This window comes from Bubalus bubalis, chromosome 17 (genome assembly GCF_019923935.1).
Source record: "Bubalus bubalis isolate 160015118507 breed Murrah chromosome 17, NDDB_SH_1, whole genome shotgun sequence".
Lineage (NCBI taxonomy): Eukaryota > Metazoa > Chordata > Mammalia > Artiodactyla > Bovidae > Bubalus > Bubalus bubalis.
The window spans coordinates 28,459,366-28,483,545 of NC_059173.1; the positions used below are offsets into that span (position 1 = coordinate 28,459,366).

Consider the following 24,180-nt stretch of genomic DNA (forward strand, 5'->3'; position numbering starts at 1 on the left):
CATGGGCTACAAATTCAGCCAGGCAACTTGGAGCTTACGTCCTGATATTTCCTATGGAGAAGGCAGATTCCTAAATTCAGATTCTGAATTTGGAGGAATAGTATCCACCTTAGACCAGATTCCTATAGTCCTCCATCATTACATTCCCATACAAAAATTTGGGGCAGGGTTTAATCAGCCTCATTCCTCCTGGGAGAAGTTTATGGTCATACCTCTGAATGTAACAAATATATTTGAGATGATAAATATATTCTTGTTCATCAAAGATTGCCACAGGGTGCAAGGGAAATTAATCATATTGGCCACCACTATAGGAAAATGGGGGTTTATAGAGTGGAGCTATTCTAATAGTTTGAGGCTTTGAATGGTTCTAGAAAAGTAAATATTAGCTGCTATGTGTTTTGTTGTTACATTGAGTGTTAGCTCTCACCTTGTGAAAGAACATGAAAAAATATGCATTAATGAAGCACTTGCTGCTGCTAAGTCGCTTCAGTCGTGTCCGACTCTGTGCGACCCCATAGACGGCAGCCCACCAGGCTCCTCCGTCCCTGGGATTCTCCAGGCAAGAACACTGGAGTGGGTTGCCATTTCCTTCTCCAATGCATGAAAGTGCAAAGTGAAAGTGAAGTCGCTCAGTTGTGTCCGACTCTTCGCGACCCCATGTACTGCAGCCTACCAGGCTCCTCCGTCCATGGGACTTTCCAGGCAAGAGTACTGGAGTGGGGTGCCATCGCCTTCTCCGAATGAAGCACTTATCCAAGTGCTAAATCATGTATTTCGTGTACTAAATGCAAGAGAAGTTCTTTAAAAGGAGCAGTCAGATGCCTCAAAGATAAGACAATCTTTAAAATGGGAGAATAAAGAATGGGCAGGTATAGGTGGAGATGAAAACACAATTGATTTGACAAATATGTGATTACAAAAGAAATGTTCTTGAGCAAAATAGGAAAACAACCTTGGCATTTTCCTGTGATGTACCTTATTTACAGTTATTTCAGACTGATTAAGACAACTAGTCAGATTCAAGGGTAAACATGAATAATCATAACCTTAGGTCCAAACTGTGACTCAAAGTTAAAACCATAAAATATCTAAAAATGCTTCTGTATCTTTATAATGTTTACAAAAGCACACTACTCTTGATGTCAATATTGTGATAGTTGCAGTTTCAGAATCACACTTGCTGTGAAGAAACAAACTCAGCCAGTACCACATTTAATTTACTATAAATCAAAAGATTTATTCATAGCTTTTATGAATTTGCTTTTTAAAAAAGCCAAAACAAACATTCCCATTAAAAACAAAACAAAACAAAAAAAAACCCCAGAAAACTCCCACATCAATTTTGTCCAGTATAACTTCTTAGAACTCTAAGATTTTGCCACACTCATTACAATGGTGGTTTTTCCCCAGTATAATTCAGTAGGTTTGAAATACTGAAGAAAGTCACCCTGTGTTAAGTTCATTTATAGGGTTGCTTTTCCCCCTTAGGAAGAGTATTTTAAAATTTCTCATTGTGTTTGTTTGACTTTTCTTCATTATGAATTTTCTGATCTCCAGGAAAAAGTACAGGCTTCCCTGGTGACTCAGCAGTAAAGAATCTGCCTGCAATGCAGGAGATGCAGGGTTGATCCCTGGGTCAGGAAGATCCCCTGGAGAAGGAAATGGCAAAGCATTCCAGTGGTCTTGCCTGGGAAATCTCACGGACAGAGGAGCCTGGCAGGCTACAGTCCATGGGGTCGAGTTGGACACGACTTAGTGACTAAACCACCACCACCACCACCACCACCAGATGAAGAATCTTCTCAATACTGATTGATTTCATCTTCTATTGTTACAAAAGAGAATGAGCAGCTATTAATGGCTTTCCCAAATATTCCTGGGGGTTTTCTCCAGAATACTGACTACAGCATAGACCACATTTTAATCACAACATATTCACATAAGGCTTCTTTTCAAGAGTTCACTGAAGTCAAAGTAAGGCATTAACTACTTTTTTTTTTTTAACCTATACATTCTTAGGTTTTGTCTATTGTGTGAATTCCCTGGTGTTCAGTAAGGAATGAGTGGTAATTAAATGAATTTTCATATTCATAGGGGTTCTCTAGAGTGTGTGTTCTCTCATGTTTAGCAAGGTTTGAGCTCCAGCTGAAGGATTTATTGCATACCTTACATACATAGGGCTTCTCCCCAGTATGAGTTATCTGATGTAGAATGAGGGAAAAGCTCCTACTAAAGGTTTTGTCACATTCAGTACATGCGTAGGGTTTTTCTCCAGTATGAATTTTCATATGTTGTGCAAGGGATGCATGCCATGTGAAAACTTTACCACATTCATCACATTCATAGAGCTTTTCTCCAGCATGAATTCTCTGATGTTTGATAAGGAAGGAGTGGCAACGGAAAGCTTTACTGCATTCATTACATTCATAGGGGGTTTTGGAGGTATGGACACTCTGATGTCGGGTAAGATGTGAAGAACGGCGAAATGCCTTTCCACACTCAATGCATTCATAAGGTTTCTCTCCAGTGTGTGTAATCTGGTGACGAATGAGTTCAGAGCCACTGCTAAAGGCCTTCCCACATTTCCTGCATACATACTGTTTCTTTCCTATGTGAATTCTCTGATGTCGAGTGAGGTTTGAGGCACGACTAAAGGCCTTTCCACATTCAGTACACTCATAGGGTTTCTCCCCAGTATGTGTTCTCTGGTGTTCAATGAGGAAAGAAAGGTAACTGAATGTTTTATTACAGTCTTTACACTCATGGGGTTTCTTTCCTGTATGTATCATCTGATGTTTTACGAGGTTTGAAATCTGGCTAAAGGTTTTCCCACATTCCTTACATACATATGGTTTCTCTCCAGTATGAGTTCTCTGATGTAACACAAGGGAAAAGCGCCGACTGAAAGTTTTTCCACATTCATGGCATCCATAGGGTCTCTCCACAGTACTGACATTCACATGCTGAGATAGGGCTTCTTGATGTGAAGCTGTCATTTGCCTGATGCATCCCTGATTTCCCTGCAGCATCTCAGTATCACCCTCACATTTCCAGCCTTCTTTAAAACTGGAATACTCAGAGCCTTGGCTTAGAAATCTTTCCATTATCAAATACTGGGATGAATCATCTTCAAATATGACATTTTTTGGAGAAAACTCTTTGATCTCACCATTTGACTTTGAAGCTGAAAAAACAAAACAAATATTTTTTTATTTTTTGTATTGAGTAACATAAAAGTCATTCTTCCATTTTAAAATGAGAATTACATTGAAAAAAATATCTTAGCATTGCATGACTTTTATAGTTGTCATGTCTTTGAAATCTGAGCAGTATATCCAGAAATCCAGAAATTCAGAAGACATTAAATAAGAAAGATGTAGGTGAATTAGGAGACTAAAAATAAGTAATTGAAGGTGAGGGAAAAACAAAACTATTAGGAAGATAAATAATTGTAAAGGATAGGTGGTTAATCATCCTCACCTCTATTCAAACTTTATTTGCTGTCAGAATGACTTGAAAATGACAACTGCATTTGCAACTCTGGAAGTTTAAAATTATTTCCAACTTGGTATACAGATTCAACAAAATTCGAATCAGAATCCCAGCAAGTTATTTCACAGATCTCAACAAACTGACTTTAAAGTTTATACAAAAAAGAAAATGACCTAGAATACTTAACACAACACTGAACAACAGTCAAAGGACTGACTCTTGACTTCAAGACTTCTGTAATGCTACAGTAATCAGTATAGAGCAGCACTGGTGCAAGACTAGACAAGGAGATAAATGGAACAGAGCAGAGAGCGCAGAACAGATCTGCATGATTAAAGTCAACTGATCTTTGACAAAGGAGCAAGGACAACATAAGAAGCAAATACAGCCTTCTCAGAAAATGGTACTGGAACAACTAGACATCCACATGCATAAAAATGAACCTAGACACAGATTACATTGTTAACAAAAATTAACTCAAAATGGATCACAGAACTAAATGTAAAACACAAAACTATAAAACTTCTAGAAGATAACAAAGGAGAAAACCTAGATGATGTTAGTTATATTGATGACTTTTTGGATATAACATCAAAGGCACAATCCATGAAAGAAGTAATTGATAAGGTGGACATCACTAAAATTAAAAACCTCTGTTCTGAAATAGCCAATGTCAAGGGAGTAAGAAGACAGGATGAAAAGACTGAGAGAAAATATTTGCAAAAATACATATCTGACAAGAGTTACTACCCAAAATATACAAAGAACTCTTAAAACTCAACAATAAGAAAATGAACAACCCAATTTAAAAATAGGCAAAAGACATGAACAGACACCTCACCAAAGAAGATATATAGGTGGCAAGTAAGAATATAAAAAGATACTCAACATCATATGTCATTAGGATATTGTAAATTAAAATGATATACCACTACACACCTATCAAAATAGCCAAAATTCGATTCTCTAACAACATATGCTGGAAGGATGTGGAACAACAGGAACTCTTATTCATTGCTTGTGGGAATGAAAAATGGTACAGCCACTTTGAAAAAGTTTGTCAGTTTCCTATAAAACGGAACATCCTCTTACCATACAATTCAGCAATTACATTCCTTGGTATTTACATAAATAATTAAAACATGTCCACACAAAAACCTACACACGGAAGTTTACAGCAGCTTTATTGATAACTGTCAAAACTTAGAAACAAGATGTCTTTCAGTAAGAGAATGGAAAACCATGATACAGACAGACTATGGGATATTTCTCAGCACTAAAAAGAAATGAGCTATCAAACCATGAAAAGGTATAAAGGAATAAGCCTTAAATGCATAATATTAAGTGAAAAAAGCCAATCTGAAAAAGCTAAATACTATGAATTCAACTATATGATACTCTGGAAAAGGAAAAACTATGGAAACAGTAAAAAGATCCATGGTTGCCAGGGGTTGGGAGAAGAGAGTGATGAATAGGCAGAGAATAAGAATGTTTAGGGCAGTAAAACTATTCTGTATCATACTAACATATGGATACATGTCACTAAACATTTGTCAAAATGCACAGAATGTACAACACCAAGAAAGAACCTTTAAGGTAAACTATGGACTTAGGGTGATACTGATATGTCAAGGTATGTTCATCAGTTGTGAAAAATGTAATACTGTGGATGTTGTCAGGAAGACCAAGCAAGGGTGGGAATGGGCAGGGGAACTCTGTACTTTCCACTCAGTTTTGCTGTGAACCTAAGACTGCTTTTTTTAAAAAATAAAGTTTATTAATTAATAGAAAAATCATTATATTATTTGCAGGGAAGGTTTAAGATATTATTAAAATGCTACAGTAAAGACTGAGAGAGAGAAATATACAAAGTCATTAGCATTCCTATAGAAAAGCAATATAACTTCTTAGGAAAGAAACTTTAAAAAGTTGCTTAAGAATACATTCAACAACAGGGGTACAGAGATTTTACAAAGAAAATTCAAAATCTTGAGAAGCTGTACAGGTAACTCCTAAAAGTGTACTTTAACTCAGTATCAGTATCACGGGAGCTTGTTAAAAATGTAAATTCTTGAGTTCTACTCCACACCTAATGACTCAAAATTTCTGGAGAGGGGCCTGGAAGTATGTTTTAAAACAATCCAGAGGACTAAAATTTGAGAAGCACTGTGATCTCTCTCTTAAGATCTAGAATATGATATTCAGTTGCCTACTGAATTTATATACTTGAGTATCCCAAAGATCCAAAATTTAGTAAGTTACAAATTGATATAATCTTTCTTTTTTCAAACTTGCTCATCCTTTTTTTCTTCCAAGAAATAATACCACCAGCATAAAAAGTGATGTCAATCACAATTCCCCCGTCATCGTCATGTCATTTATCTAGTCAATCACCAGGTCTTTCTGAGTTCACGTCCTTACTTTGTTGCCATTTGTATACCTTCTTCCATTCCCTGGACACCTCCATGGTTCAGGTGATGATTACATCTAGATTAGGTTATGGAAACAACTCTTAAATGGCTATCCTGTTTCCTAGGCTTGCTTCCAATAAATCTGTTTCCCAGACTTCAGCCAGAAGGATGTCACTGAAGTGCTCGCCAGCCTAACATCTTTGGATGACTCCCTGTTAGCCTAGGGATGAACTCTAAGTTCATTAATACGGCCTGTAAGATACCTGCATGATCTGACCAGTGCTTCCCAGAACCATCCTTAATTCTCACCATTTTCCTCCTACACTTTATACTTTTGCTCAATCTAAACGGAACCTCATCTTCTCACTTTATTAGCATGATCTTTATGCATGCTGTAACTCTGAGGGTTTTTTTTTCCCCTTCACTTGTAAAATATGCATGGCTCCCAGCGTGTACACATGGAGTAAGTACACTCTGACTGCTCTCCCACTAAGTACAAGTGAAAACCATCAACAGTGCATAAAGGAGCTAGCTGAGCACTCTAAAAGGGTAAATGGTAGCAAGCTGACTGCAGAAGGAAGTCAGAACACAAAGTAACACAACTGGTGGTGAGTTTCTTGTATTTTTTCCCATCTCCACTCTCTCCAGGCCTAAAGTTAAATGCAACCTGAAAGCAAGAACTGGGCAACAGGTAAAGAGCTCCAAGAGAAGCCTCTATTTCTGTCTTATAAATGGGAAAGGGGGTCCATACAGAGAAATCTTATTGTTTGTTCATTTCCCATTCTCTTCTGCTCAAACTCAAAGCATGCTGCAGCAGGGATGGCCATATAGGCAATTAACACTCCAAGGCAGGGTAACATTTCCTCCCTCAGCAGAAACACCTATGGTCCTAAGAGTACAGGGGTAATACCCCTCACCCTGTTTTTTCTCTCCATCCCCTTGTTGCATGGCTACAGAGGCAGACAAAGTTACAGAAGTGCAAAGAGGAACCTAAAGGTCTACTTTCTATCCAGAAGACCTGAAAGAGGGGGCCCTGGGAGCCAAAAAGGAAAGGGGAGATTGTGAAAAAAGGAGCTCAAGAAAGTGATCTCATAAAGTTGTGTATGAAATTTTGGGCTCATCCTTGAGCTGTGCATGCATGGATCTAACCCTAAATAGCATACCTAAAGCTGAACCTACTGTCTAAGTTCCAGAAAGGCCACTAAGAGGTGCTTATGGGGACAAATAAAATAGACCTGCAAAGGCTTTGAAAACCAGACTGTCGTTGGAACCATGTACAGAGAAAACAGGTTAGAACTTATCCATATTGACAGCCTGCTTAAATAAAGTTAATATCTCAACTGGATTTAAATAAGACCCAAAGTCTTAATATTTAAAAAAAAGTTACAACTCAGAGTTACAGGACATAGAGGAATATTTCATCATCCCACAAGGAAAAGATAATCCAGTTATAAACACATTTATGAGTCATTTATATATGGATAGTGCATTAAAACAAAATTAGGGAAAACTGTTATTCTGATGTGAAAATATTCCAATTGTATAGAAAATATCTCTATACTTTATACATGATAATGAAGTACTATATAGTGAAGTGTCAAGATGTCTGTAAATGACATTATTCAGCAAAAAAAGGAATGAGGTGAGGCAAATACAATCAAATGTTATCCAGTATTAAATCCATAACTGACTGTATTGATTTATGCAAAGATAGAAAAATAGAAAAAAAAATAGGGAACCCAGAAACATACACAAAAACTTAACTTTCTGAAGACTGCTTTGGCTATTCGAGGTCTTTTGTGTTTCCATATGAATTGTGAAATTTTTTGTTCTAGTTCTGTGAAAAATGCCATTGGTAATTTGGTAGGGATTGCATCAAATCTGTAGATTGCATTTGGTAGTATAGTCATATTCACAATATTGATTCTTCCTACCCAGGACACAAAAACTTAATTTATGAGTAACCAGTGAAGGAAAGGACAGACATATCAGTAAATGGTACCTTGAGAAATGGAAGACAACAAAGAAGACACCAAAATTGACCACTAAGTCATGTGACACACAAAAATAAATCCAAAGTGAACCATGGATCTAAATGTGAATGGCAAAACGACTAGGCTTTTAAAAAAGAAAATCTAGGAAAACATCATCATGACCTCATGGTAGGGAAATATTTCTTAAACACATCCAAAAAAAAAAACCTCATAAAGGGAAAGACTGATGAATCTGACCACACTAGATTTAAGATTTCTGTTCATTAAAAGAGGATTTAAGGGGAAAAGTAAGTCACATGTAAGAGAAGATATTTGAAGTGAATAGAATTGCAAAGGATTTGTATCCAAAATTTGTAACTCCTACAAAACAAGAAAGGAATACAATAAATGAGCAAAAACTAAGAGGCACTTCATAAATGAGGGTAAATTTATAAAAATTTTAATTTATAAATTATTTTATAATTTTATACTTATTTTTTAAATTTATAAAAATACTCAATAAACATATGAAAAGGTGCTCAACTTCATCAGTAATTGTAGAATGCACATTTAAACTATATTAAGCTCCCACTGCACACACTCCTGACAGGTGTGCTATCTCCTGACAGGTGTGAAGATTGATATCTAATAGTACATGGTGTTGGTAAACATGGGGAGCAAGAGGAACTCACTTATGGTGTCTGTGGGAGTGCAAAGTCAGTAAAAACACTTTGGAAAACATTTTGGCATCATCTAATGATGTGAAAGAGGTACATTATCCTCTGGCTTAGCAATTCCAGTTCTAGATATAAACCACAGGAACCCTGTGCCAGGATGTGCCAGGACCCAAGGACAACAGCAATGTTACTTACAACAGCCCTAAACTGCAAATAACCCAAGAAGCTGTCAATAACAGAATGGATAAACTGGGTTGTATCTACTTGTACAATGAAACAAACTCCTAGATCAATATGCAAAATACCTGAATACTATAATAATTTTGAGAGAAATAAATAAGAACATACATATTATGATTATCTGTATAAAAAGTTCACAAACAGTTTACAGACGTAAACTAGTGACTAGAGACACAAACAGTTGAAAAAGCTATAAAGAAAACCAAGGAAGTTACTATCATTAAAGAAAATTAATTACCTTTGCAGGGGGTGCAGTGGGGGGTGACTGGGATGAGCACCCAAAGAGCTCTTAGGGACTCAGGACTTCTGTGTTTACTGACCTGAGTGGTAGTTACATGGGTGTCTTATAATAATTTAAGCTGCATGTTTATGTTTTATGCCTTATTTCTGTGAGCTGTTTTACCTTTCAAAAAAGTTATGGGGGAACAGTTCCTCAGAACTATTTGAGGTGCTGTCTCCCGGGCTGCAGTGCTCATTTTGCCCCAAATAAAATTTAACTCGCCAAAAAAAGGGGTACTGGAAGGAGCACACAAAAATTTCAAGAGCTATATTAAAGTAGTGGTATTCGAGGCTTTTTATTCAACTCATTCTTTGATGAGGAAGTTTCTGGGCACTTGTCCCACCTTGTGACTTTCAGCCATACGGGACTCTCTTTCCATGTCCTTATTCCTGAAAGTCTTGCTCTCAAAGTCAGAACTCTGTTTTCAAGGCATCTTCTGTCCTGTCACTAGTCCTTCCATTAGCTTCTTCTCTTTAAATGTAAATGTTCACCTGTTATCTCCAGAGGACCACTCTCTAAAGGCCAGTATATTTCCAATAGAGGTCGGCTTCAGAATCAACTACAGAACTTATGCAAATTGTCATAAATACATACAATTTAGGCTCCAAAGGTCGTCTATGTCAGAATCTTAAATGGCGGAGCATGGCCATATTGATTTTTAAAGAGCTTCACCAGCAATTTTATTTCAACGTAACATGAAGAAGGCTTTCAAAGCCCTTCTCAATCAATCTCATTGCTTCTATTTTTTCCTTCTTAATACAAGATTCCCACTTTTACATTCCTAATTTGAATTCTTTTCTAAGACATATTCCAGTAGTCTGTTGCACCTCTCTACTTGGAAATACCGTCCTCTACTCACACCATGCATATCTCAAACTAATTCACCACATTTTCTCAAAAACTGACACTTTTTCTGTCTTTTCTATTTCTGTTATTACTATCCCTATTTGAATTACCCAGGTTTTTAACACCAACTGGAAATTCCTTTCTTCTCATTGTTGAACTGCCAACTTGAGGACCTCTAACCAAGTTATTTACAGACCCACTATCTCACTATGCCATGCCTTCTACTCTCTGAGGCATACTACCTAAGAGAAAGTCTTAATGAGATTAAAAAATAAATATTGTTAATATATTAGTGAAGGAATAAACCCATTAATTAACCAAAGCATAATGAATCACTTAAGAGGGTTAGAACAGCAATATAAAGGAAAAAATATACACCTTTTAACTTAAGACAATAAAAGCACATATGCCAATTTTTGAAAAGAAAGAGAAGAGAAATAAAGTGAGAAAAAGGATGAGAAGAGAACTGAAGGCAGACAGGTAGGTAGGTGTGAAGTGATCCCCTTGCATGGGCAAGACCTCACAGTCCCCTCCCGTATCTCTGGTACCTTTCAAGGAAAACTTTCTATCCAACATACAAAAAAAGTACTGCTTTCTCACTGACTGGTTGGGTTGTTATTTTAAAAAACTTCATTACCAGCTTCTCACTCACTCACCTGGAAACAGCTCTCTGCTTACATCTCCATTCCCCAGCCAGGGCTCTTTCCCTTGCTCCAATAAGGAAACCACATCTGGCTTAGACATGTTAAGACCTGCTTGTGGAAAATGAAATACATTCAAAATTAGTCCTTGAATCCTTACCAAAAAAGAGGCCATTATTAGAAATGCCAGATATAAATATGAAAGATGTCAAAATGCTGGGAGCTGGCATATTGCATATTGAGTGCAGCACTTTCCACAGCATCATCTTTCAGGATCTGGAATAGCTCAACTAGAATTCTATCACTGCTGGGAGCCAGCATGAGGAACTCCGCCCATGGCAAAGGTCATGAGGAAGGAGGCTCGGCATACGCAAAGGTGGGATCGAGCCTCAGGAGTCCCCCTGGAAATTCTCGAGCATCTACCCCCAAAACCAGAGTCTGCCTACTTTCTGCTTTGCCCTCTCACCTACACCTCTGACTTTATAGGGGGCTGTCCCCCACTACCTCTCTTTGAAAAAAGAGTTAGCTTACAGCTCCAGTTAATAATTCCTGGGTGTGACAGTGTTTCAACCTACAAACTCCTTTGGAAGTCCTCTAGCCTGCCTGAATAGGTTTTTCCGGCCACATGTGATTGTTCAGAGCCTCCCAACTGTGAGAGGCAGGAGATGTTCTAAACTGTCTAAACACAGATTCCTTTGAGTAGTTAAAAGATTGATTAGAAATTGTATTGGTGAAGGGTTTTTCACTTGTTGGGCCAATATTTGCTGCTAAGTCTCCATATCCCTTACCTACTGTGTCCTTGGCAGTGTATTGATTGATATAATGGGTGTATAGAAATGTAAGTAGTAGCCTCAATGTTTGTAACCTTGGACCCTTGAGTTAATTCTTTTCTTGATTGAGCCCACCTCACCTTTGCCCTATAGGAATGCAACTTTATCCAATGCTTTTTTGGAGGCTGGTGCCTGACTTTAGAAAAATCACCTTTAGAGAAAAATAAGTTTCTTAAAATGTTAACAGGCCTCCTGGCCAGAAGATGATGTAAATCACCTAAACTTTTGCATATGATAAGTTTGAAAGCCTGGCTTCGATTAGGATCAGGAACTGTTGTCCTTGCATGACTCTACCCCTTCCCCCATTATCCTTTATGCACAACTTAAGGTATAAAACTACTTTGGAAAATAAAGTACGCCCTTTTGTTCACCGAAATTTGGTCTCCCCATGTCGTTCTTTCTTTAACCTTCTAGCTGAAATTTTCCTCTGAGGCGGGGAAGCTCGTCAAGCCTACTAATTTTGCCTGGGCTTCTAAGATCTGACCGGGGAGGCCTTCGTGTCTCCTCTCCTTCGGGAGAATGGGAGGACGCCTGTGGCCTTCGTAGGTGACATAAATTCCCTGCTTTGGAATTTTATTCAGCCTCTTTTCTTCACTGAATTTCTTCGCTGAGCTATCCTTATTTCACCACTCTTTATATCCTTAATAAACGTTTAATTAAGCAGTTGTTTTCTGATCTCGCCGACGCCGTCCCCACTTCGAATTCCCTGGATCCACCGGGGCTGGACCCCGGCATCACAACACTAGTTGAAGTTATAATCCTCCTCTTGGAAGAAAAAACAAAAAACAAAAAAAAATTTCATTCCTTTGGAATATTCAGTCAGATAATCAAGATTCACAACAGTCATCCTAAAGGTCAAGTTCTGCATGAGAGGAGATGAGAGGAAATACCTACCCAGTGACACCAGGTGGCCATAGTTCTCCAACATTACATGTCTGTACAAATCTCTCTGAGCAGGCTGGAGCCATTCCCACTCCTCCCGGGAGAAGTCTATGGACACATCTCTGAATGTCACTGACCCCTGAAATGACATACATACATCTGTACAACCAGCATCTATGCTCCCAAAGGCCCTGATCAAGGAGTGAAATGAGTCCACTGTGGAGGGTGGACAGTGTACGTAAGTAGTGCAGTGACAGTTTTCAGTATTCTGAGTTATTATTAAGAATATAAGTAAGAGCTTAGCTGTTTTGTTTTATTGTATAGTTGAAGAAAAAAAAATATGCTTTGTCCTGAGATAATTTATAATTTTGTGACTGTACATGTGAACAACATGTAAACATTCTTAAGATCTCACAACATTTTATGAATAATGAAGACAATCCCTTTATGTTTAATAGGGGATGTATATTTTCCTTAATACCAGCCTACTTTAGCGGGGGCTTCCCTGATGGCTCAGCGGTAAAGAATCCGCCTGCCAATGTGGGAGGCACAGGCCACATGGCTTCGGTCCCCAGGTCGGGAGGATCCCCTGGAGAAGGAAATGACAATCCACTCCACTAATCTTGCCTGGGGAAATCCTATGGACAGAGGAGCCTGGCAGGCTACAGTCCATGGGGTTGCATAGAGTTGGACATGCATTAGTGACTAAACCAACAACAACATTTTAAAATGATTTGACAAAAATTTCTTCATAGTCACTACTGGCTGTAGCATACAGCAGCAGCACCTGTTTAAGGGACACACACCCAGGTTTATCCCAGGAATCCCCATTTCTGAGAAATAGCTGTGAAACTTGGAGACAATTTCAGCAAAGTCACGGAACAAGAGAAAAAAGACTAAAGTATAAGGACATTCCAGGGTGGAACCTAAAGCTTTTTCCCTCAGGGTTGGGGGAATAATAAGCCCCTGCTTTGCAACACTGGAGTGATCCACATAGCCATTAGGCATGAACGGGATTTTTAAAAGTCCCAAACTAGTAACAGTTCCAGAGGTATGACAGTTATATTTTACAGTTAAAAACAAAAATTCAAGTCCCTATAACTTGTTATAGATTATTGGCTAATAAAGGAAGCTGTTTCCTAATATAATATACTGCACTGGGATCTGCAGTACAGAAGGAAACTGGACTCCCAGCAAAAGTTGGAGAGCCTCTGGATTTGGAGACAAGCATGAAAACAAAGCAGGACAGAGAAATGAAACTGCATCCAGACGGAATAATTTGGACTGGCTGGCCTTCTTGTCCCCCACCTCTGTGAAGCACAACTGCCTGCCAAGCATTTAGCCTCAACGAAAACAATCAATAAAATAATAACAATAAAATAATCAATAAAAACAGGACGAATAAGTGAAAGAACGGCAGCGGGAGAGAGAAGCCTAAAGCACTCCTCATTCCACCCAATTTGTTTGGCAAAAGGAGAACGGGACAGCCAGGTCTACGTTCAGACCCCGCCCACATCGGGACAGCGCCCCCAGCGCCGCGCCCTCAGCGAACCCTCTCACGTCCTCTCAAGCACAAGAGAGGGAGGCAGGGCAGGTACAGGGGTAGGGGTTACAGGAGAAGGAAAGCCTGTGTAAACACGGCTGCACTTAGAAGAAAGGAAACACAATTTACCTGCGACATGGCTCAGGGTAGGGCCGGCTGAGAACGCAGCGTGGAGGGCGGAGCTGGCGGGGAGAGAAAGAAGCTGAGGCACTGCCCGCGGCGCCGTGCGGGCGAACCGGGCCGGGCTGGGGGCCAGTCGCTCCGCAACCACCGCCCTCGTCACGCAGGATCAGGGGCGTCCACGACAGCTCCCTCCCCGCCGCGGCAGGGGCACCCAGCCTGGGCCGGACCCGAGGCTGCAGCGCCGCAGCCTTTAACGGGGCCGCAGCTGGGGCATCTCCTCCGCGCTGCCGGCTGGGCAGCCACGACTTCCAGAGCTCGGGATAAGGCCACTGCCCTTGGTCACCTCAGCCCCGGCGGGTGCCGGCTCGGGCAGGGCGGGCCCTTCTTCTACCTCGGTCAGTACAGGACAGTTCTTGTCTCTGCAACGGGGGCCCCGAGCCAGAGTCCCGCAAACTGCCCCTTCCGGAGCCTCAGCCACCGACCGCGACCAGGCCGAGGCCTCAAACAGCTCTGCTTCCCAGCACCCACCGCGGCCTCCGCGCCTCGCGGGCAGAGAGCCCCCCACACGACAACTCCCAGTACGCCCCGCGCCCACAAGGTGAACGGGGCCTCAAACAACTACACTTCCCAGGGTCCACTGCGGCTTCAGCCTGAGTCCAAGCCATCCACGCTTGGACTACTGTTCCCAGAATCGACTGCAGCCCTTGCCTTTGCTTCCAAGACGTACAGTCCAGACGGCGGCAGTGGCAGGACCCTCCTACCTGAGGGACTCTGACTCCCAAACCCTGGAGTCCGGTGTGGCAGCTCAACCACCGCGGTCGGGGCGGCCATCGGCGATCGTCCCCAAGCCGAGCCCAGATTGGCGAGCTGTCCGCGTGAGCAGAGGCGGCAGCCGGGCTTCTACCCTGAAGCTCCAGAGGGAGCCCCGAAAGCTCTGTTCCTCCCCATGCTGACAGCTCGGTCCCGAGCACACACACAGGACTAAGCTCTGACAGAGCTCCGGGCTGAGGGGATGGGAGGTAGGGCGAGAAGCTTTGTATTGAGATGGGAAGGTTAGGAGAGATTAGGCCCACTGAATCAGGGAACCTTATGCTAGGTGGAGCTGAACAGTTTATGAAAAAAGATTAGAGACAAGAAAGAAAAATGATCTGTTAGCAAACTAAACTTGGATTGGCTCAGCCATCCACAGTACAACCAATCCACGGGAACAGGTTTGTAGTGACAGAAAGTGGTGCTTAAAAGACTCGAACTCCCTGAAGGTTTTCAGTAAGTTTTTAAAGACACGATGAGACAGAGGGTTTGTGGGGTGCATCAGGTTGTGGACATTCTGAATTGCTGGCGGTGAGGTAATTGGGAGTCAGCAGCATCATGGCATCCGGTCCCATCACTTCATGGGAAATAGATGGGGAAACAGTGGAAACAGTGTCAGACTTTATTTTTTGGGGCTCCAAAATCACTGCAGATGGTGACTGCAGCCATGAAATTAAAAGACGCTTACTCCTTAGCTAGCTGAGGAGTAAGCAGAGACATTACTTTGCCAACAAAGGTCCGTCTGGTCAAGGCTATGGTTTTTCCTATGGTCATGTATGGATGTGAGAGTTGGACTGTGAAGAAGGCTGAGCACCGAAGAATTGATGCTTTTGAACTGTGGTGTTGGAGAAGACTCTTGAGAGTCCCTTGGACTGCAAGGAGATCCAACCAGTCCATTCTGAAGGACATCAGCCCTGGGATTTCTCTGGAAGGAATGATGCTAAAGCTGAAACTCCAGTACTTTGGCCACCTCATGCGAAGAGTTGACTCATTGGAAAAGACTCTGATGCTGGGAGGGATTGGGAGCAGGAGGAGAAGGGGACGACAGAGGATGAGATGGCTGGATGGCATCACTGAGTCGATGGATGTGAGTCTGAGTGAACTCCGGGAGTTGGTGATGGACAGGGAAGCCTGGCGTGCTGTGATTCATGGGGTTGCAAAGAGTCGGACATGACTCAGCGACTGAACTGAACTGAACTGATCCCCAACCTTCTGTTTCTAACTGGTCTGGGGTCTAGTACTAGTGGGCACCTTACAGTTAACCTCTTCAACCTGGTGAGGGTTTTGGTATCTGCAAAACAGCTCAAAGGAAGAGGCTTATTAGCATGTTATCTATAGCCCTTGAGAAACTAAAGGTCTTTGACTTTGTTTAATGGCTAATCTATTATTTTTTCTTGCTTGACTGTTTTCCTTTCTGCATTTTCTCACTTCTCTGATTAAATTTGTTCTTTGGAACTTGAGGAAGGCCTAGGAGGCTAAAGTTTTCCTACATTTCTGAATGCATGAACAGGATGAGGGGTGGTGGGGGGAGTTATTCCCGGAAGGCCCTATAAGGTCCTGCTCTGTTAACATTTTACTGCTTTTCTTGGATACTCCTCAGTCTTGAGGGGGAACAGGTGTGGAATAAGAGAGGGGATAAAGTTTAGGATTGAGAGGTTAATTTGAAACTCGGCAGAGGAGCTCAGTTTTAGTTTCCATTTCTGTTTTAATTTTCCCCAACTCTTTGAGCAAATGTGAAACAGCCACTGTGGCTATTTCCTACTAAAGTGCCCTGTAGTCCTGCCTCAATTTGGGGAAATTGGACACAAAGTTGGAAATAGTCTATTTCCCAAGCTTAGCATCAATATTTTGTATTATGAATACATTACTTCTCTCTTTGATTGTTTTGTTATAGCACCAGGACAAACATTTGACAATTAGACAATTACAATAAGGATAATGACTAAAATGCACCCTTGTAGTATTCCTGAAAAGAGCCCTCCTATTATATATGGCAACTGGGAAAATAAGTTTTGGAGTGTTTTTATTTTTTGCCAAAATATAATTTAAAGAAATTTTACTAATGAATACAATTCTGCCTTTTGCTGATAGGCTATAGCTTGAGCTCTTTTGCCACTACTATTTCTTAAGTAGGAGAAAGATTTCATAGTTGTGAGGAGACATTAAGACCATGAGGTTCTGATTGGCAGCTGCTAGCAGATATAATAGCTTTTGATATTTTATTTCAGATATTGTGACTAAGGTCAGAAGTTATGCTAACAGGGAAACATTTCATAGGCTAGGCATTTTGTCATCCATACCCAGTTGTCACAGAAGCATTGTACATGTTCTTTCATCAGTAGACTTTAATGTTTGGATGTTTTGTTAAATGTTTGGTTTTAGTGTTTTGATAAAATGGCTGATGATGTCCTTAAGTCTGATAACGTTTAGCTAACTCAAGTTCTCAGTAATATAGGACTGTGTCTGAACCTACATCCACAATGGCCACCCAGCTCCATTTTGATGTATGAACCACAGTTACTTCATTCTGATTTTTAAATGTATTTTTCCTTACTGGCTAAAGCAGATATTCAGTGCATGTTTAGGCCACAAATAGACTGTTTTGTTTAGCCTAAAGTTAAAATTAAATCATATATAAGCCAGAGTCACTTTCCCATACCTCAACATATGAAAATTTTTTCCATCATTTTCCCCTTTTGATTGCAAATCTTTCAATAGAAAGCATTGATATAATCAACATATCTATCACTCTATACCATGGTGGGTCAGCTGCCTGTCCCAGGTGCCGATCGTCTCCCTTGGTGCTGTGTGTTAGTCGCTCAGTCGTGTCTGACTCTTTGCGACCCCATGGTTCCCTGTCCATCACCAGCTCCTGGAGCTTACTCAAACTCATGTCCATCAAGTTGGTAATGCCATCCAACCATCTCGTCCTCTGTCGTCCCCTTCTCCTCCCGCCTTCAATCTTTCCCAGCATCAGGGTCTTTTCCAGTGAGTCAGTTCTTCGAATCAGGTAGCCAAAGTATTGGAGTTTCAGCTTCAGCATCAGTCCTTCCAATGAATATTCAGGACCGATTTCCTTTAGGATGGACTGGTTGGATCTCCTTGCAGTCCAAGGGACTCTCAAGAGTCTTCTCCAACACCACAGTTCAAAAGCATCAATTCTTCAGAGGTCAGCTTTCTTTATAGGGAAACAATGGGGAAACAATGTTTCACATTGGGAAAACAATGGAAACAGTGACAGACTTTGTTTTTTCCAGCTCCAAAATCACTGCAGATGGTGACTGCAGCCATGAAATTAAAAGATGCTTGCTCCTTGAAAGAAAAGTTGTGACCAACCTAGACAGCATATTAAAAAGTAGAGACATTACTTTGCCAACAGAGGTCCATCTAGTCAAAGCTATGGTTTTTCCAGTAATTTCCACATTAGGGGGAAACTAATCAGATATTGTGACTAAGGTCAGAAGTTATGCTAACAGGGAAACATTTCATAGGCTAGGCATTTTGTCATCCATACCCAGTTGTCACAGAAGCATTGTACATGTTCTTTCATCAGTAGACTTTAAATAGTGCTACACATCATGAGTAGTTATGCTCTGTGAAAACTCCATTAAGAAATCCTTTTTCTATGCTAAACATGCAGGACAACAATGTGGTTAAAAGTGAAATAATAACTTTAACCGTTGATAGGGAGATAAACATTGAGTAAATATCTCAAAGTAGTGTGACTGGTCTTACAGGCCTGATTTGGATTCTTGGGTCCGCTGCCTACCATTGCTGTTGTCTTTTTATCCTTGTATGAATGTTGTTTGAGGTCAGCAAGTCAGCAGTCCTTTCTGTAGACTAGTCCAATGCGGAGGCCCTTCTTAAATGGGAAATAAGAATTTGAGTAAATTCCCTTCAGTTTCTTTGTGCATGGGGTACTTAAGAATACCTGGCAAGAGTATTCTTTCATCTAGGTTGGAGACAGCCCTTTAAATAATGCTTTTTCTAGTATGCATAATCCCCTGTTTATAGGTCAGGGAGCATCTGATTTTCATCTAAAGATAGATTACAGTGATCTTCAAAAACAAGTTTAGAGTATCTTCTTAGTAACTCAGACTTTTCAATAATGTAGCATAGCAACAAAGTTCTTTTTGGGAAGTAAGTTTTAAACAGTAAAAATTGACCTCAATTAACAAAACTTGAATTTAGTATCTATTACAACATAATATTTTTCTTTCTAAATTACCTTCATTTTTACCAAATATAGCCAAATTAAGATCAATTTGTTTGCAAAATGTCTGGTTAATTATTCACAAGGCTTTTTTTTTTTGTTTGTTTTTTTCTTCTCCTTTATCATTTTGTTGTTGTCAATTTTTGTTTTTTTCAAACCCTTGTGTTGAGAGCTGACTTTGGGTAGATTGCAGCAAGGGAGCTGCTCTAATACACAGGAAAACCCCAACCCAGAAGCAGGTCGCCTAGGAAAGGTTTAGCACCAGGTTCCTCACGAACGTGCGGTGCGTGATGGGCAAGGGGGCGGTCACCTTTCCAGATGCACCCCGTTTCCCAGGATGAAGGGCTTTCCTCACCGGACCTGGTCCCGACGCAAGGCGGGGTGGGCCATGCTCGGAGGGACATGGGTAGCAGCCCGCCGGTGGGGACAGCAGGAGACCGGCTATCCAAGGCCTATAGAGGCTCCGGTGGCACTGCCATATGGTTTCACTTGGGCAGGATTCTGACTTAGAGGCCTTCAGTCATAATCCCACAGATGGTAGCTTCGTCCCCTTGGCTCCTCAGTCAAGCACATACACCAAACACAAAGGCTTTTTAAAATTGACCGTGCTGTAACTTTTCTTCAGAAATCTCAGACTGAATTTTTAAAAGGCCTCTCAAGGTTGGGAAAGCCACAGCAAGGCTTTGTCACAGATTCCATCTGTAGATTTAGGTGAATTCTTCTCTCTTAAGGTCCACAAAATATTTTGAGATTCTTCAGTTGTTAAGAGATTACCTTCCTTATTCATCTGATAAAGCTTCTGGGAACCTGAGAGATTCTAATTTCTGGAGGGGTCAGGTAGATATAAAAGATGTATATTTCAATTCCATTTACAATGGTATAATTTACCAAGTTGTTATAAAGTATAATCAGCTTAAAGGGAAATGTTTCCTTATATCTCAGAGACAAAGATTAAAAACCAATTGTGTCAGACAAAATAAAATCATAAAAATAGAAAAGTCATAAGAAAGGCATAACATTATATTTATCAGTTCATTCAATCCAATGTACTTAATTTTTGTCCTGCTTGAGTTCATTTTTTCCCATGAATTTTGTGTACTTTACCTAATGACCAAGGATAATAGTGAGAGTGGTGATCTTCAAGAAGTATGTGAGATTTTGTTAAGGCTCATATGATTTGCCCAGTTGAAGTAGGTACCTTGATCACTAGAGACTGTAGAAGTATACCCCAAGTGAAAAATGGATTTTATAACCATTCATTTTTTCATTTTGAGTGTATCAGCCTTGCAACAAGGGAAGATTTTAACTCATCAAATAAAAAATGAGATTTGCCAGGGAGCCAGGAAGAGTCAAGCAGCTGTCTTGTGCTTCCCATAGCCCAGTTGTTTAAATTCACAACTATTGTTAACAATCTTAATTTCTCTGATTTATGAGCAGATTTTTGCCATGCTGTTAGGACATCAGGATGGCAAAAGTCTGACAATGAAGGGTTAATTTTTTGTGGGAACAGAATGGACTTTATCTACATGTGCCACAGGCTTTACAGATTCTGTGTTTGCCTTTACATGAAAATCCATTAGGGCATTTCCCTAATTCTCAGGTTCAGTCTTTGTGAGCTTCAATTTTGATGACAGATAACATTTTATGTCAGGATATATATGATTTTCAGGAATTTCCTATGATTTCTGGAACACTTAAAACATACATTTTTATAGATATACCATAAAGAAGGTTTAATGTTATGTTTTATTTTACAATTCTACACTTCTTCTGTAATTTAATCTACCAAATAATCCTACTTAAACATTTTTCTGAGATGCCTCAGGGGCCCTTTGGAATACTGAAAGTTAGCTAGAGAAAGAAGATTACAATCTGTTATCAAAGGCAGCTCAATATATCAGGAAAATTTTGTTCTAACACAGACAGAAAAACAAATTCCAGCTTACTGTTAATAATAAAATTCATTTATTTAATGGAATTTAATCTAATATTAATGTTGACAATGTACAAAATGATTTTCTCAAGGATCCTTTTCCACAAACCATTTATAATTTTCCAGATCCATATTTGTCCCTTATTTTTCCATTTCATAAACAAGCAATTCTAGGACAAAATTATTTTTTTTTGCCCAACAAATGTATTTCCAGTCTTTGTATCTTCTACCACCGACAACATAAATCCTGATTTCTTTACACACTGAAATGTTTCCCTTATTTTAGTAGCTTTAGTTACATTGCAATTTTTAACCCTTAAAAAACCTTAATCTCTAATGAAAATCAAGAAGCAAACAATTGTGTACTGTTTATCATATCAGTATTTCCTGATTAGAAAACTTAAGAAAATATTACATAACTTCTAAAAACATACATTTTTTCATAGCATAATTTCTCTTTTTAATGTGGTGTAAGATATGTGACTAATAAGCCCAAGCATCTTAGTTTTTTCTCTTACAAAAAGGAAAAAATACATAAACTTAGACTTCTATAGCAATCAATGATGTAGCATTTTATTCTAATTAAATATGACCTAGACCTCCAATGAATTTTTATCATTTAGGTTAATTTAGTGAAATTCTAACATTTGAAGTTTAGTAAGAATCTGGAAAAACTAAAATATAATTATTTCTACAGAGTTCACCTGAAAGCTCCTATACCATTTCTATTGTATTACTTGTGATAGTATCATCCTACCAAGTTAATTTTCTTGTTGACAAATTTGCAATAGATATAGTATGAACTTATTGACTTTTAGCAAATCTAGGTACAATAAAAGTACCTAGAATTTGATGATTCTAAAGACATGTCTGTATTAATCAACAAACTTAAACTAACTGTAATATCAGATTATTAATTTAATACTGAATATTTCCCAGATCAAGTGAACATGAAATTCATTTGGGTTATTCTCTATTGCATTTTAAAATGTTTGATTTGTAAACATTTACTTTTCTTTAAGCCAGGTAAATAGAGCTAATTTACAAAATAACCTCAGAATATTTTCCAAAGACAAAGACACAATCATGAGACATACTTATATCCAGACACACAGAGGCCTCATAGCCTATTTTAAAACTTATTCCTGAGTCAGTTATTTAAATACAAAACATATTCATTTATAATTAAAAAATATTTATTGGCTGTGTTGGCTCTTAGTTGTGGCACTCGAATCTCTATTGCATCGTGTAGGATCTTTCATTGCAGTGCACGGATTGGCTCATGGACTCCAGTCACAGCACAGGTGGGGCTCAGTAGTTGTGGAGCATGGATTTAGTTGCCCCTAGGCATGTGGGATCTTAATTCCCCCACCAGGGGGATTGTATTGCAAGGTACGTTCTTAAGCACTGGACCACCAGGTAAGTTCCCAATTAATTTATAATTTTTATCTTTTATCCTCTCTCTATTGTAAAACAGCTCTAATTGCACCATGGATGCATAATTTAGGGATCCATTAATGGACAACTTTGAATCTTGGGAGTATTTTAACCAAGCTGTATTACAAAGGAAAATCAACTTTTTATATTTCATTGGCTTGTAACTAAAAGTAGTTCAGTTCTGGAGAACGCACCTCAAGCGGCTGCATTCAGGAAACCAATTTGAGTTTCCCACAGCCAGCACACTTACACACAAGACAAATGCAAACATACACACAAAGAACAAAATTGAATTTCTGCAGGACAAATCCAAAGGGTGAAGTCCAACAGTTTTTTCCTAAATTTTTCCACACGAGGATCCCTCTTTTAAACAACACAACAGGCAAGCAGAAAGACAAGGAATCATGACCTCGTATGTAATGGTAATTCACCTGGCAAATGTAAAACCAAAAATAAATTTACTTATTTGAGTTTTAAAAAGCCTCTTTTCCATCCCGCACCCTTCCCCATGCCTTTGGTTTGAAGTTCTATTAATTAACCCAAGGCTGAAGTCTCAAGCAAAGTGGGCTGTTTTTATATTTCAAATATATGATAAGAGTTAACTTCAAACTTTGTCCTAGAAGTGTGTTTGTTCTTTTGGAGCCAGAATTCTGAAAAAATATTTTATCAAGTCAGCTTTCTATAACTTCATATATATAAACAAAAAAACAATTTGGGGATTTCAAAATAGTTTCATCTTAACTAATTTTCTCTGGAGCCTGAAGAGAGTGTTAAGTCATTCTTTTCCTTAGTCATAGGTTCATAGTGAAAGTGAAAGTCACTCAGTCGTGTCTGACTCTTTGCAACCACATGGACCGTATAGTCCATGGAATTCTCCAGGCCAGAATACTGGAGTGGGTAGCCTTTTCCTTCTCCAGGGGATCTTCCCAACCCAGGGATCGAACCTAGGTCTCCCACATTGCAGGCAGATTCTTTACCAGCTGAGCTATGAGGGAAGCCCCCATAGCTATAATAAAATAGGTTCATAGCTATAATCACTGCAAAATCACTGCAGATGGTGACTGCAGCCATGAAATTAAAAGACGCTTCCTCCTTGGAAGGAAAGTTATAACCAACCTAGATAGCATATTCAAAAGCAGAGACATTACTTTGCCAACAAAGGTCCATCTAGTCAAGGCTATGGTTTTTCCAGTGGTCATGTATGGATGTGAGAGTTGGACTGTGAAGAAGGCTGAGCGCCAAAGAATTGATGCTTTTGAACTGTGGTGTTGGAGAAGACTCTTGAGAGTCCCTTGGACTGCAAGGAGATCCAACCAAACCATTCTAAAGGAGATCAGCCCTGGGTGTTCTTTGGAAGGAACGATGCTAAAGCTGAAACTCCAGTACTTCGGCCACCTCATGCGAAGAGTTGACTCATTGGAAAAGACTCTCAGGCTGGGAGGGATTGGGGGCAGGAGGAGGAGGGGACGACAGAGGATGAGATGGCTGGATGGCATCACTGACTCGATGGACGTGAGTTTGGGTGAACTTTGGGAGTTGTTGATGGACAGGGAGGCCTGGCATGCTGTGATTCATGGGGTCACAAAGAGTCGGACACGACTGAGCAACTGAACTTTGAACTGATAGCTATAATAAAATCATTTCCCCAAAATGTACTCCAGAGGGCATTCTACCAAGACAACAACCAAACACAAGTGTCACCTCCAAAGCCAAATGCTTGCATTCAAAGAAACAAAGAACCGGTTCACAAATAGGGTAGAAGCCTAACAACTATTCCTGACTCCAGCAGGGTACCCCACACCAATACAAAACAAATGGGCTTATTCTGGAGAGGAAAAGCCCAGGG

The 24,180-nt window shown here is 39.8% G+C and overlaps 1 protein-coding gene across 4 annotated transcripts; it reads right to left on the reverse strand.

The window, feature by feature from the left end:
* Positions 1–1,214: 1,214 nt before the first annotated feature.
* Positions 1,215–14,739, reverse strand: ZNF140 (zinc finger protein 140). Of its 4 annotated transcripts, XM_025267954.3 has the most exons (5): positions 14,333–14,739; positions 13,948–14,000; positions 12,288–12,414; positions 10,579–10,677; positions 1,215–3,187 (listed from the first exon to the last, which is right to left on the reverse strand). In XM_025267954.3, the coding sequence occupies exons 2-5, from the start codon at positions 13,954–13,956 to the stop codon at positions 2,019–2,021; spliced, it is 1,404 nt and encodes a 467-aa protein (XP_025123739.2). In that variant the 5' UTR covers positions 13,957–14,000; positions 14,333–14,739; the 3' UTR covers positions 1,215–2,018. The 4 variants fall into 4 exon arrangements, with proteins under 4 accessions (XP_025123739.2, XP_045019067.1, XP_025123741.2 ...); XM_045163132.1 differs by having other exon boundaries at positions 13,948–14,738; XM_025267956.3 differs by lacking the exon at positions 13,948–14,000 and having other exon boundaries at positions 14,333–14,737.
* Between the last annotated feature and the right edge of the window lie 9,441 nt (positions 14,740–24,180).

Excerpts from the sequence above, each read along its gene's own strand:
- ZNF140 (XM_025267954.3), bottom strand. Across the intron at positions 10,678-12,287 it reads TGGCCACCTGGTGTCACTGG|CAGGTCTTAACATGTCTAAG; the intron begins GTAGGTATTTCC and ends ATTTTCCACAAG. Across the intron at positions 3,188-10,578 it reads AAGCAGAGAGCTGTTTCCAG|CTTCAAAGTCAAATGGTGAG; the intron begins GTGAGTGAGTGA and ends TTGTTTTTTCAG.